The sequence below is a fragment of the Cetorhinus maximus genome, chromosome 3, assembly GCF_964194155.1.
Source record: "Cetorhinus maximus chromosome 3, sCetMax3.hap1.1, whole genome shotgun sequence".
NCBI lineage: Eukaryota > Metazoa > Chordata > Chondrichthyes > Lamniformes > Cetorhinidae > Cetorhinus > Cetorhinus maximus.
The window spans coordinates 100,720,593-100,735,866 of NC_135881.1; the positions used below are offsets into that span (position 1 = coordinate 100,720,593).

Sequence of the window (15,274 nt, forward strand, 5' to 3'; positions counted from 1 at the left end):
AACATAACTCCCAACAATATAACAAGGCCAAAATAACTCCCAACAATATAACAAGGCCAAAATATTGTTTCAGTTGTTTAAAGCTACTAAATTAATTTCAATGCTAGCCAGCCTTTCAGGTAGCAGACTGCTATATTCCCTCAACAAAAAACACAGCAGATAATGCCCAAATTTAAAACCTAGAGCCAATAGAGAATGCAAATGCAGCTTTAAGAAACTCTGTCTAAATAGCCACAGCCACACCACACACACTTCTTTTTCAGGAAACTGTGCTTTTCTCAGGACACACAGCCTCTAAGCGTGTACAGGAGGATTCAAATTGCATTGCATAAATAAAGGCAGAAGCCCCCAGCACCACCCCTCTGCCATTGTGGAATTTCAGCCCCAAGATAACTTAGCAATCGAAAATCGAAAAGGAATATTCACCTCTACAAAAGCTACTCCCACAGGCTAGATCACAGTGGTGACAATTTTAAAGAGGGGAGCAGTGCTGCTGTCATGGAACTGGCAAGAAAACAGGCAGATCAAATGAGGAGGCCTATTTAAATAAAATTTATGAGAGTATCAGTACAACCTCAAAGTGCATTCACTACAGAGTGCAGTTAACAGTGAAGCAGGCTCACTAATCTATGCGTCCAACTTTGCAGCACATACTCCTGGCCAATGAGGCTCCACACCACCAATGAAACTTCACAAAATCAGCCCTTATATACTTCTACAAAATTTCTCTCCATTTTCACAGATTTTAATGTAAAATCAGAATGATGCAGCACAGATGGCGGCAATTTAGTCCATCATGCCTGCGCCAGCTCTTCGAAGAAGCTATCCAATCACTCCCTCTCGCTTGCTCTTTCTCCATAGCCCAACATACAATAGTTTAAGGCTGTCCCTAAAGTTTCATAACACAGGCTGCTACAAATTTGTTTGGTATTATTTAAATCTAGTGAATCATTATATATAAAAAAATGTTTTTTTTTCCATTTTTTGAATCTTTGTAAAATCTAATCAGTAAAACCCATTTGAGGTAGAAGTGTCATTTGAATGAAAAAGCTCACACATTGCTGAAAACAACTTTCAAAATCTGATATAAGCCACAATTTGTAAGCATTGCCTGAATGTTTTTTTTTAAAGTTGCGTTTATATCATGCCTTTCATCCTCGGAATGTTCCAAAGCACTTTACAGCCAATTAATTATTTTTGAAATCTAATCACTGTTTCAATTTAGGGAAACATGGTATAATTTTCACAGTGTAAGGTCTTATAAACAACAATGAGAAACTGTGCAGTTAATCTGGTTTTGGAGGTGTTGGTTGAGAAAGAACCCCCTGCGCTTTTCCAAATAGAGCCATGAGATCTTCTACATCCACCTAAGCAAGCACACAGTTCCTCAGTTTAAGGGGCCGAATGGCCTCCTTCTGTGCCACAATGACTCTATGATCTCATACTAAGGCAGCATTTCTGACAATGCACTATTCACTCAGTCCTGCACTTGAGTGTCAGCCAAGATTGGTGTACTCAAGTTTCCAGAGTGGGGCTTGAACCCCAGGAGGCCAGAGTGCTACCACTGAGCCAAGTTGGTATTGCATTAGATCAAAACAAAAAACTACTGCAGATGCTGGAAATCCAAAACAAAAACAGAATTACCTGGAAAAACTCAGCAGGTCTGGCACCATCGGTGGAACCACCGATGCTGCCAGACCTGCTGAGTTTTTCCAGGTAATTTTGTTTTTGTTTTGCATTAGATCAATGAAGGTTAACATTAAATAAGCTGTAACATTTTTACTCTTATCCACTTAAAGCTCTATTCCCACTTTAACAATTCCCAATTGGAATGTAGATTATTTTAGTCTGAAGTGCTCATGTTGGAGATGTACACAGGGTAATATATTGGAATGCAGTACCAATCAAATTTCAGCAGATGTGCAACTCATTAAATGTATTTTAAGTATATTACACAGTAAAAATAAATGCTTGTATGCAAGCTGCAATTAGAATTCAATTGGGTTAAGCTGATAAGCATGTTTAGAGGAATCCATGTTATCAAAATGTCAGTATTTTTGAATATTTTACTTCCGAAAATAGTTACTGAGAAACAAGGGAGATGACTTCAACACAAATATTACAACAAAACTGAAGTGTAAAAAATGTTAAAGACAAAGTATGTTAGACCGACTCTGACAAACCTCCCATCAAGTATATTTTGGGCTTATTACCAGACTCACCCTCCATCACCTCAGCAGTCCTACTCCTGCTAACACGATAACTGTGGATTCCATTATTCTCCCACTTTTTGAATTCAATGCCATCTGCACAGTTTACTAAATAGGCTTTTCAAAACAAAATAAAATTAAAATGTTGTTTAAGGTACTTTTTGCTAAAATGTCAATGAATGGCTATATACGTAGTAAGAAATTCAGTGCATGAATTATATGTTTTTCCCGATTGATCATGAATGGGTATCATTTCCAGTCCCACATTTTCACTGTAACTCTCCCCTGGTGGGTCACATTAAGTTTATATGGATTTCAGGCTTAGGAATCTGTTGTTAGATGGCAATAAGGTAGCCTGAAAAAAAAACATTTTTCTGTTAAATGGATGCCTGGTACAAACTGTGATACATTTTTCTCTATTTCATCTTCAAAAATACACACATTGTACATAAATCATATTTTATATACAGCCCAGAAACCTCCTTTGCCATTAAATCTAGTACATGAGGTCCCAGAAACCAACACTCTGTTCTGCTGCCATAACTATGTCAGAACAGGAGTTATGTCCCATCAGTGACAACCTGACTTAGGCAATTTGTACAATGCCAACAACATCAGCATCAGTGTCATCCACGAGGTTGAGGGAGGGGAGTGCATATGGAAATATGGCATTGGATAACTTTTTTTTTATTTTCCTGTGGGATGTGAGTGTTGCTGGCACTGCCCATCTGCAAGTCCCCCATCAAGAAGGCCATTGACATCACATCTGATTATTCCAGACCACAAATACTCAGAGGAGATCAAAGTCTGAAACACTCTCATAGGCCTCATTTTCAACTCTTCACTATGTTGTAGATCTGAATACTTGAGGAGTCCAGGAGCTGAGACCTGTGGGAAGTCTGGCAGAAGATACTGTACCTCCTGCAGTTCATCCAACAGGCTGCAAAAGGAGGGGAAACAGGGGAAGGACACAACTTTTGACTCTCCTACCCCAATACTAGATCCCCATAGAAGTTTATTTGAGGTTGAGACCAATTGGTACAAATTCCCATCCCCTCCAGTCTTCTGACTACCTCTTATGTTGGCTGTTCACCCCAACCCCTTAGCAAAAAGAAACAAAAAGTACAAATTATTTGCCAGCCAACAAATAAAATCAGTGTTCCACCTCCAACATTTTTATTTATTTTTCTCTCTGCTTTCCTATTGTGTGATTGTATGCCTCGTGCAGGTGCATCCTGCCCTGTTGACTAGCTCCTTCCAAAACTAAATATATATATATATCAGTTATTTTTATTAAATTGTTTTGCTAGAAATTTAACTTTGATTTCAAAGTCCCTCCCTACCAAATTGAATGACTGTGAACGTGTTTCTCCAGTACTGATAAGTTAAATATTTACTGAACCAGCTACATACCCATGTTCACATGCCAGGCATTTTTGACCGTGCCTGTTGAACATGATCAAGTATGCAAGCTCATTGCAGTTAGCACTGTCCTTTCTTCAAGAAATTACTGAAACTATCCAACTATGTTTGCAAAAGATGATTAATGGTGCCATAGCAGAAGTAGTTTTTTGCTAATCCTTGATGTAAAAATGTATCAATTACCTGTAAACTGAGTTTTTTTAAAAGTATATATATTATATTATTAGCTACTAAGTGATAAGGAAGTTACAACAGAAATCAACTCCCTGTTCTTTTTCATGAACACAATATCGATAACATATTCATATCTCGAGGTGACACAAGACATTAAGAATTTATAACTGTTAATTCCATTTTAAAGTTAAGCTAAATTATACATCCAGCTGTTTTGCCCACAAGTGAAAGATTATTTGATCAAGACTATTCCTTAAGTACTGTAAATACAGGTAACTTACTACTTAAAGAACTCACAAGATACCAGATTATGCAAATGTAAATTTACTGAGTCATTCATGCATTAAACCTTGAGTCTGTAATATAAATACTATATTCAGCAAACAACAGCAACTTGTACGTATATAGCATTTTTAATCCTCTGAAACATCCCAAGATGCCTCAGGAGTGTTTTCAAATGAAATTCGGCATTAAGCCACATGGGGCAGAATTTTCCGTTGTTGGAGGGGTGTGGGCACGCACGGACCCGATCGGCCCCTGCGATCGGATCCGCGCCGCCATTTTATGCCAACGGGTCAATTAAGGCCCACCCAGTATATTTGCCGACTCCCGTGGATAGCGGGAGTGTGCGGGCGGTGGCGAGCATGCACAGACCACCAGGTCCAATGGCGACCCGGCAGTCTGTTTAAAAGAAGGCCTGGCAGCCTCCTGTAGGCTGGTGCCAATGGACAATTCAAGGTCACACCACAGGGCATTGGCTGAGCAGGCCAGGCTGGAGGGAAGGGCAGAGGAGCAGGGCAGGCTGCAGGGTAGACCAGCAAGGGGGCCAAATGCGCCCCTCGCTTTTCAGATGACTGCCTTGCTGCCCTCGAGGAGATGGCAGCACGGCGGGAGGTGTTGGTCCCCCAGCATGGGAGGAGGAGGCCACCCCTACATGACGAAACGTGCCTGGGAGGAGGTGGCGGAGGTGATGAGCTCCCATGACATGGTGCGGTGCACCTGGATCCAGTGCCGTAAGCGCTTCAATGATTTGTTGCGCTCTGGCAGGGTGAGTACCATGTTGGCATTGGGCATTTAACCCAGCAGGTAGCCTTAGCCTTTGAGGCATCCCCCCCCCCGCCAAGTCTTACTGTCGTGACTGCATTGAATCATGTTGGGCATTTTTCCTACGCTGGGTGGGCAAGCAGATAGTGCCCATGCTTAGATCAGCCTGAGTGGTTTATGAGGAGATGAGTTCTCCCCCGCACCATGTGTTGCTCTTAGTCACACATGACTAGTCTGGTGGCAACCTGCAGGAGATGCAGCTAGGTGCATACTCAGAACTCCAACACATGTCCTATTCATGGTGATGAGATGGTGGAAGGGGAGCCTCAAGGTGTCGTGGCCAAGAACCAGTTGCTGCCCTCGACGCTGCACATAGTTGCGCATCTTTGCAATGGAAGCAAAGACTATGTGGTTCCTAAAGTGATGTACGCAGCATGTGTCCAAGGCGCCGTTGGGGAGGGGGGGGTTGGGAACAGGCGCATTATCTTTGTGTGAATGATCAGCAGTAGCGTGGAGAGGAGGCACTGGAGGCCTGATATGGCCCACTGTGGGTGGGGTGCGGCGGCACATGCAGAGTCCATGTGCAATTTGCTGTAATGAATGGTGTTCTCTCTTTCTCAGGAGAAGAATGTTCATAATGCATCGGAACATGCGAGGACTGGCGGCGGACAGGCTCACCTCCTCATGTTAAGCTGCTTCGAGCAGGAGGCCCTTGAGCTTGAGAGGCACCATGCACCCAGGTCAACTGGTGTCAGTGCGGCTGGGGTGGAACGGCCAGGTATTTGAGGCCAACAGTGAGATCCGCTATGTCCTCCCAACATCCATAGCACTGATGATTGTTTAATTTGTTATTGTTGCAACATTGCTCGGTCACAGAGTGATAGAGTCAGTAGTGTGGATCACAGAAAAAGGTCCTTCGAGGATGCCCAGGTCAAACACGTATCTAAGTATCTAATCCCATTTTCCAGCACTATGCCCATAGCCTTGTATGCCATGGCATCGCAAGTGCACATCCAAAGACTTATTACATGTTAAGAGGGTTTCTGCATCTATCATCCATTCAGGTTCCAGATTCCCACCACCCTCTGTGTGCAAAAGTTGTTCATCACATCCCCTGTAAACCTCCTGCCCCTTACCTTAAATCTATGCCACCTGGTTATTGATCCCTTCGCCAAGGGGAAAAGTTTCTTTCTGTCAACCCTATCTATGCCCCTCATAAGTTTATACACCTCAATCATGTCCCCCTCAATCTCCTCTGCTCCAAGGGAAATAACCCCAGTCTATGCAATCTCTCCTCATAAGTGAAACTCTCCAGGCCAGTCAACATCCTGGTAAACGACCTCTGCACTCTCTCCACTGCAATCACATCCCTCCCATAAAGCACATTTCAGAACTGCATGCAGAACTATAGCTGTGGCCTAAGCAGCATTTTCTGCAGTTGGAAAATTACCTCCCTGCTCCTATTCTATGCCTCGGCTAATAAAGGGAAGTATGGCATATGCCTTCTTAAACACCTTATATACCTGTCCCGCTACCTTAAGGGACCAGTCGACATGCACAAGGTCCCTCTGATCCTCGTTACTTCCCACGGTCCTACCATTCATCATGTATTCCCGTGCCTTGTTTGTCCTGCCCAAGTGCATGACCTCACACTTATCCAAATAACATTCCATTTGGCATTCATCAGCCCATCTGACCAGCCCATCTATGTCCTCCTGTAATGTAAGGCTATCCTCCTCACTATTTACCACCCCACCAATGTTCGTGTCCATTGGTTCTGGAAGGTTGCGCGCATAATGAGCCAGGGGTAAAGGGATGAAGTGTGTCACTGTGTGCACGTTAACTGCTCCACTGTCCTTGTTGTTCATTTCAGCATCATCAGAGCATGGCCGGCAGGAGGAGCTGCAGATGGCCCCCTTTCACAACTGAGGCCCCTCAAGTGTCACCTGCGTCAAACCATTTCTGCGAGGCAGGCACCAGCGCAGATACTAGCAGCTCGGTGGGCACTGGAACATCGGCTAGTGCCCCGGGGCACAGTGGAGAGGGCACTTCACATTCGCTGGAGGAGCTGGCAGAGACAGAGTGTGCCGATGGCGCCAACAGTTGGAGGACTGCAGGGGACCAAGCACATGCTCAGTCAGGGCGTGATAATGTGCCTCTGCAGTCATCCACAATGCAGCAGCTGCAGGAAATGTGGCCGCGTGTGCGGGAGCATCCGGGTGTGATACATGAGGCTATGCTTCGCTTGATGTCCATGGTGGAGGAGTCCATGTGGCGCATCATGGCTGAGCGTCATGCTTCCTCCGTGGAGAGAGTAGTGACTCTCGTGGAGAGGCTCCTCCAGGAGAACAATCAGGTCCTACTGGGGTTGCGCTCGGACCTGCAAGCCCTCACAGCGCCATTGGCCACACCTGGTCAGTGCCAATGTGGGAGATGGTGTGCGCTTCAAGCTTCCCAGCTCGTTGCCCATCCACCTACAGTGAGCAGGGAGGTCAGAGGCAACCTCACGTCGGTGCAGCAGCTGCCTGTCATCTCTGTGGGCTCCTCTCACGCACTCTGGATGAGGGCACCAGCTCCTCAGCCCCTCTCCCAGTGACTGTTTCATCCGGTGAGGCTGCGACGACTGGGGAGATGCCAGCTGTGCAACTGGCCGCTCCCTCCCAGGCGGGCCCAGTACAGGCTCCATGGGCCAGAGGATGACCACCAAGGTCATCAAGGCCAACAGGACAGCAGAGTCAGCAGGCTGTCTCAGATGCCACTCCGAGCAATGGGGCAGCACCAAGATGTAGCACCCGCAAACTGAAACATAAGGCACATTAGGCACACCACGGGTTTCTCACTGGTGATTTTGTGTTGGCCCGAGATTAGGTCCTTATAATTTATTTTTGCTTGATTACAGTATTCTTTTGCAATTGGGAGAACATCTAATGTTAAAATTAAAATTCAGATGTGTGACCATGGCTGAGGGTGGCTCGTTTGTTCTGCATGTGTATGTTTAAGAAAAATGTCATGAGTGTTTGTTTGGACATTCAAGTTTATGTCCAAGGCCGTTAGTTCCTCCTGGTGACCTGACAGGTTTTGCACTTAGGTGCCAAGTATGGATGCGCCAGGCAAGGCTGGTCCTTTTGATCCATTTGTGTGGAGCTAGCTGAAGGTTCGTTGGATTAAAGCCTCCCAGGCGTCCCTGCCTCCTTGGTGTAGTCCCGGGTCAGCGTCTACCCTCTCAGCATTCCCCTGTGCTTCTTCATCCTCAGAATCAGTGCTGGATTCATCGTGTGCAGCCGCAGACACTGCGTCAACGTCTTTATCGTCCACTGCTTCCCCCCTTTCCAGTGCAAGATTGTGCAGAGTGCAGCATGTAACCACTATCACCGAGACGCGATCTGGGGGGTACTGGAGTGCGCCCCCTGAGCGGTCCAGGCATCGGAAGTGCATCTTGAGAAGGCTGATGGCTCTCTCCACCACAGCCCTTGTGGAGCCGTGGCTCCTATTGTACCGCTGCTCAGCTTCTGATATTGGATGGCGGAGAGGCGTCATGAGCCACCTTCTGAGGGAATAGCCCTTGTCACCCAGCAGCCAGCCATCAAGCCGGGCCGGAGCACTGAAGAGCCCCGGCAGCTGGGAGTGTCTGAGGATGTAGGCATCGTGGGAGCTGCCTGGGTACCTTGCACAGACTTGTAGAATCAGCATCCTGTGATCACACACTATCTGCATGTTCATTGAGTGGAAGCCCTTCCTGTTGACGAAGGCACCAGGCTGAACTGCTGGCACCTTGATGGCCACATGTGTACAGTCTATTGCACCCTGGACGCGGGGGAAGCCAGCAATGGCCGCGAAGCCTCTGGCTCGCTGTGCCTGGCTTGCCTGGTCCCAGCGGAAGTGGATGAAGGTCAATGCACGCCTGAACAGAGCGTCTGTAACCTGCTTGACATAAGTGTGGACAGCTGATTGGGAGACACTGCAAAGATCACCCACTGAGCTCTGGAAGGAGCCAGAGGCATAGATGTTGAGGGCAGCTGTGACCTTCAAAGCCACTGGCATGGGGTGCCCACTCATGCAGTTAGGGGAGATCTCAGGGCCAATCATCTGACAGATAAAGTTGACTGTCTCCCTTGACAATCAGAGCCTCCTTCGGCACTGCACCTCAGTCATATTGAGGTAGCTGCTTCGCCGCCTGTATACCCTGGCAGCAGGATAGTGGTGTCTTCTGCTACCCCTTCCACCTTGGACTACCTCTTGGCCCTGCGCCCCTTGTGCCTGCACCTGTACTCTCAAAGGTGGCTCCCCTGGAGGTGGAATGTGCACTTCTGGCCTCCTCCTCCTTCTAGCCTTCCTTTCTTCCTCAGAGGAGCTGCCTCCAGTGGACATTGTCAGATCCCATACCCAGGCTAAGGAGAGGCTTCTGGAAAGTTGCAGGCCCGCTAAAGATTCCTGACTGCAGAGTGCTGACCTGAAGGTTCAAAGTACACAGAAAGCTGCTGGAATGCGTTCTGAACTACTGCAGATCACACAGGCAAGTTTAAAATACTTTCTCCAATAAATACTCCACAAAGCAGATTGATGACCCCACTAAGCCCTCTTATCCTGCCCGTGGATGAGGTTCATAGAAAAGTCTCTTACCTGTCTGCCCGTTGCGCCTGTGCGATGACCCGAAGATTGCACTGGCGCCTAAAAATCGCAGTCAATTGACGAATAAAGGGCCTTAACTGGCACATTAATTAATGGCGGGTGTGCGTCAGACTTCATCACGTGCCCACTCAGCAAAATATCACAATGGCGTGCGGTGACGCTCGCCCGACGTCACTGCGCATCATTTTACTCCTGGACGTGTGAGGCCCACACCCCACACGTCAAACTGAAAATTCTGCCCATAAGGAAATATTAGGGCTGATGACCAAAAGCTTAGTCAAAGAGCTAGTTTTCAAGGACCATTTTAAGGAGGGGGAGAGTTGGAGAGATTTACAGAAGCAATTCCAGCACTTGGGGTCTTGGTAGCTGACAGCATGGTCACCAATGACAAAGTGATCAAAGTCAAGGATGTTTAAGAGATCAGAATTGGGGGAGCACTGACATCTCAGGGGGTTGGCAAAGTTTTCGCTAGAAACAAAAACCTATCTCAAAGATTGTATAGATGGAACAGATTACAGAGATAGTGAGGGGCAAAAAACCATGGGGGACTTGAAAACAAGGATGAGAATTGGAAAAAAAAATTGAGGTGTTGCTTAACTGGCAGCCAGTGTAGGTCAGTAAGCTCAGGGACGATGGGTGAACTTGACTTAGTGCAAGTTGGAACAAGGGCAGCAGAGCTTTATACGGCCTCAAGAGGGTATGTGGGAAGCCAGCCAAGAGTGTATTGAAAAAAATCAAGACTAACGGTGTCAAGAACACAAATGAGGGTTTCAGCAGTAGATGAGCTGAAGCAGGGGTAAAGTCTAGTGAAGTTACATAGGTGAAAACAGGCAGGCTTAGCGGTGACATGAATGTGATCCACAAAGCACATTTTTATTTACACTATTTACATGTATTTTAAAATGAGCTAATTAATTGGGGAGGGACGATGCTCGGATTGTACAGAGGGGCGGAAAACTTCCATTGGAATAGCTACTGTTTATGGTACCTACCAGAAAAAATGCGCAATTTTAAAATCGTTTAATTTTGTAAAAGATTGCGTAGGTGGAAAAAGAATCAGCTGGAGACTAAACCGAGAGCCGTTTCCATGCAGTTGCTGTGGGACTGGTCAACGTCTGCCGTGATGCGAGAGGAGAGAGTGTGACGGTGACAGAAGAAGCGGCCCTACACCACACCCACAATTTATATATATTTTATATAGCAGGAGACCAGGCTGTGCTCCAACACTCGAAAACCAGGAGCTGTCAGCTTCCTTCTGCAGTCTAGACAAATAGTTAACGGCGTTTGTGAGATCGCTACTGCAGAAACTCGGCGTTAGACTCACCGGACAGCAAAGAGATGCAGGCGGCAGTGGTCCTCATGATGTCCCAATACGGTCCAGATCTCGAGCTTCAGCAATGGAACGGTCCCCGCGGATGGAATGTGGCGCGCGCGCTTGGAATTATGGGAACATATTAGCCATTGGTCTCGGGGGTGGGGGGAGTGGTGCTACAGAACAAAAGAGGGAACGATAGAGTGAGTGCGCGGAGGGGATTGATGGAGGATAATAGATAGAACAGTCGAGAGAGAGAGAGAGAGAAATGGTTCACTTCAGGGAAATGGAAAGATGGGAGGGTCTGCACAGGATGGAAATATGGGAAGAGAGTGTGCAGGGAATATGGAGAGAGATTGCAGGGAATAAGAGTGGGGGGAGCAGCTGCAGAGAATGAAGTGTGGGGAGGGAAGTTGCAGAGGGTGCGAGTTTAGAAGGGGGTGGTTGCAGAAAATGTGTGGAGAAGGATTGCACAGAATGTTGATGTTCTGGTATCTGCCCCTCACGTTATTCCAACAACATTGTCCAAAAAGCAATTCTTTATTTGTGAATCCGAACAGTTCAACTGAATAAGTCTAGGAGCTCAGCTTGACTTTGTCCTTGTAGGCAACCTTAACTCCCCAGCATAGGAAATTTGAGTAACTTTAGTACCTCACGACTGCTACACTTGGGATCAAAAATTTTGGTCAATATCTTGACTTTAATGCTATGATGAATAGCTTAAAAAGGTTTATTAAATTTTTAAAATCAAGGAGTGTCTGTTGCCTGTTGATTTAAATCAGTCATAGTATAGAATTGGTTTAAATAAAAAGCTACATTTTAAATTCCTGGACCAACTTATCACTGCAAATTTTGTTGGATAGAAGATGGAGAGGGGAGTAATCTAAAGTTCAACAATATTGAGAGATTTGGTCTGTTTATAAATGACTATTGTTTACTTTTTAAATTTGTATGTCAGATATTCAACATGCAGGAAGTTCCAGTAACTTTTATCTGAGACAGTACTGAGACAGAGCTAGATTGTCAAAGATGCCGTCTTTCAGATAAGACATTAAACCGAGGCCCCCCACCTGCTTGCTTGAGTGGATATAAAAGATCCCATGGCACTATTTGAAGAAGAGCAGGGGAGTTATCAGCAATGGGCTCTGAAAGGAATCAAGGCAATTGATGAAATGCTGCATTAAATTTTATCTGATCACCCAGTAAGCAAGTGAATAACCACCTATCATAGGTAGTCCATGCACCCTTTGAGTGAAGAGATTTCTCCTCATCTCAGTCCTAAATGTTGGGCCCCTTATCCTGAAACTGTGCCTCCTTGTTCTAGATTCCCCAGTCAGGGGAAACAATGTTTCAATATCTACCCTGTAGAGCCCCTTCATAATCTTGAATGTTTCATTCTTCTAAACTCCAGAGAATATAGACCCAATTTATTCAGACTCTAATCAGAGGCCAACCCTCTCATTCTTGGGACCAATCTAGTGAACCTTCGCTGTGCTACCTCCAAAGTAATTATATCCTTCCTTAAATATGGGGACCAAAACTGCACACAGTATTCCAGGTGTGGTCTCACCATAGCCCTGTACAATTGTAACAAGATTCCTTTATTCTTGTACTCCAATCCCTTTGCAATAAAGGCCAACATACCATTTGCCTTCTTAACTGCTTGTTGTACCTGCATGCTAACTTTTTGTCTTAATTGTACAAGTATACCCAAGTGTCCCTGAACATCAGCAGGTCTAACAACATCTGTGGAGTATCTCCACAGATGCTGTTAGACCTGCTGAGTTTTTCCAGCATTTTCAGTTTTTGTTTCAAATTTCCAGCATCCGCAGTATTTTACTTTTGTCCCTGAACATCAACATTTGCAAGTTTCATGCTTTTAAAAAATGTTCTGCTTTTCTATTCTTAGAACTATAACCTTACACTTCTCCAAATTATACCCTGTACTCCATCTGTCGTGTTGCAAGTGTATATCTCTTTTCAGCCTCTTTATGTCCTCCTCACAGCTTACATTCACACCTAGCTTTGTAACTTCAGCAAACTTAGATACATAACTCTGTCTCTTCATCTGAGTCATTAATATTGATTGTAAATAGCTGAGACCTCAGCATTGATCCTTGCAGCACTTCACAGGTCACAGCCTGCCAACTTGTAAATGTCACATTTATGCCAAATTTCTGCTTCCCATATGCTAACCAACCCTCTATCCATGCTAAGATATCACCCCCAACTCCATGAGTCCTTATCTTGTGTATTAAACTTTTGTGTGGCACTTTAATCAAATGCCTTTTGGAAATCCAAGTACACTACATCTATTTGGTTCCCCTCTATCTACCCTACTAGTTATATATTCAAAAAGCTCTAATAAATTTGTCAAACAGAATTTCCCTTTTCGTAAAACAAAGTTGACTTGTCCTAATCGTACTATGCTTGATGTTTAAAACATCAATAATAATAGATTCCAGCGCTTTCTCAATGACTGATGTCAGGCTAACTGGCCTTGAGTTCCCTGTTTTCTTTCTCCCTCCTTTCTTAAATAGCAATGTTACATTTGCTAACTTCCAATCTGCTAGGATCTTTCCAGACTCTAGGGAATTTTAGAAAATCATAGCCAAAGCATCCACTATTTCTGTAACTCTCTCTTTTAGAACCTTAGGAAGTAGGCCATCAGGCCCTGGGGATTTGTCAAATCTTAGTCCCTTGAGTTTCTTCAGTAGTTTTTCCCGGCTGATATTAATTACCTCAATCTCCTCACTTTTATTAGCCCCTAGCTTACCTTCTAATTCTGGTTGTAACATGGGTTTTCTACAGTGAAGACAGACACAAAACATTTGTTTAATGTCTCTACCTCATACCCCATGATAATTTTTTTTGTCTCTGCTCCTAAGGAACCAACATTTACTATAGCTACTGACTTCCTTTTCATACACTTGTAAAAGCTCTTACAATTTGTTTTTATATTCCTGGCTAGTTTCTATTTTTTCCTTTTTTAAAATCAATATTTTTGTGGCTTTTTGCTGCTTACTAAATTACTCCCAATCCTCAGATTTACTAGTCTTTCTAATATTATAAGCCTCTTCTTTTAAACTAATACTATCCTTAACTTCCTTAGTAAGCCATGAATGGATCTTTCTCGCGGAGTTTTTTTTTGCAATGGAATGTATTTCTGTTGAACATTTTGAATTGTTTCTTTAAATATTTCCCACTTCTTCCCCCCCCATAACATTTGATCTATTTACCCTATTAACCTTAGCCAGCTCTCGTCTCATTCTTATGTAAGTGGCTTTATTTAAGTTTAAGATTCTGGTTTGTGATTGGAGTGTGTCATTCTCAAACCTAACATGGAATTCAATGGTCTTATTATCACTATTTCCCAGTGGATCTTTTACTATGACATTACTAATTAACTCTATACTAGATGTAAAATAGCTTTATCTCTAGTTGACTCCACAACATATTACTCCAGGAAATTGTCATGAAAACATTCTATTGACCCATCTCCCAGCTCACCTCTGTCAATTTGATTGGTCGAGTCTATATGAATAGTATCCCACAACTATTACATTACCTTTGTTACAAGCTCCAATAATTTCTTGCTTAATGCTGTCCAATAGTATAACTACTGTTTGAGGTCCTACTTCCACCAGTATTTTCTGACCCTTGCTATTCCTAATCTCCCATACTAATTCAACTTCTTGATTTTCTGAACCAATATCCTTTCTCACTAATGTCCTTATATCATCCGTTATTATCAGGGCCACCCCTCTTCCTTTTCCATTCTGCCTGTCTCTTTGAAATGTTGTGTACCCTGGAATATTTATTTCCCAATCTTGGTCACCTTGTGACCATGTCTCTGTAATGGTGATTAGATCTAAACCATTTATCTCTATTTGAGACACTAGTTCATCTATCTTATTGTGGATGCCCCACACATTCAAATAAAGTGATTTCAGGGTTTTTTTAAACTATCATTTCCTGCATAAGCCTTACTCTTTGATGCACTATTACCCTTAAACTCTGTCCCTTAATGTCCCACTCAGCTTGTCTTTACCCACATCTTTTCTATTGCCTCAACTTTTATCTTTAGATTTCTAAATCTTCCTTCACCCAAACCCTCCTCCCCCTCTGTTAGTTTAAAGCTATTTTTCCCTACTCATCTTATTTGCTGGTGCAGTCTTATGTTTGTATGCTCAGTTCCTTCCTGTCACACTACTGCTAACATTACCTGTCACTACCCTGCACTATTGCCTTATCCTCTCTCTTTAACTTTCCAAATCTCCCCTCATGTGAACCCTCACCCTCTTCACTATTTTGTTTAAAGCCCTCCTGACAGCCTTAGTTAAATGGCCAGGACACGGGTTCCAGCCCAGCTCAGGAAGACCGTCCCAAGTGTGCAGCTCCCTTTGTCCCCAGTATTGGTGCCAGTACCTTGCATGAATCAAAGTCTATTTCTCCCATACCAATCTTTGAGCTATGCATTCAA

At 44.3% G+C, this 15,274-nt stretch overlaps 1 protein-coding gene across 2 annotated transcripts in view; it reads right to left on the bottom strand.

The window, feature by feature from the left end:
* The window catches only part of sgce (sarcoglycan, epsilon), an 89,727-nt gene extending 78,781 nt beyond the window's left edge, over positions 1–10,946 (bottom strand). The window contains exons 1-2 of one of the 2 annotated variants that reach the window (XM_078538765.1): positions 10,804–10,946; positions 2,223–2,327 (exon numbers count right to left, since the gene is read on the bottom strand). In XM_078538765.1, coding sequence (XP_078394891.1) covers positions 2,223–2,327; positions 10,804–10,840 — 142 coding nt within the window. In that variant the 5' untranslated portion in view covers positions 10,841–10,946. The remainder of the gene's footprint in view (positions 1–2,222; positions 2,328–10,803) is intronic. The other variant, XM_078538766.1, reaches the window with a different exon arrangement.
* Between the last annotated feature and the right edge of the window lie 4,328 nt (positions 10,947–15,274).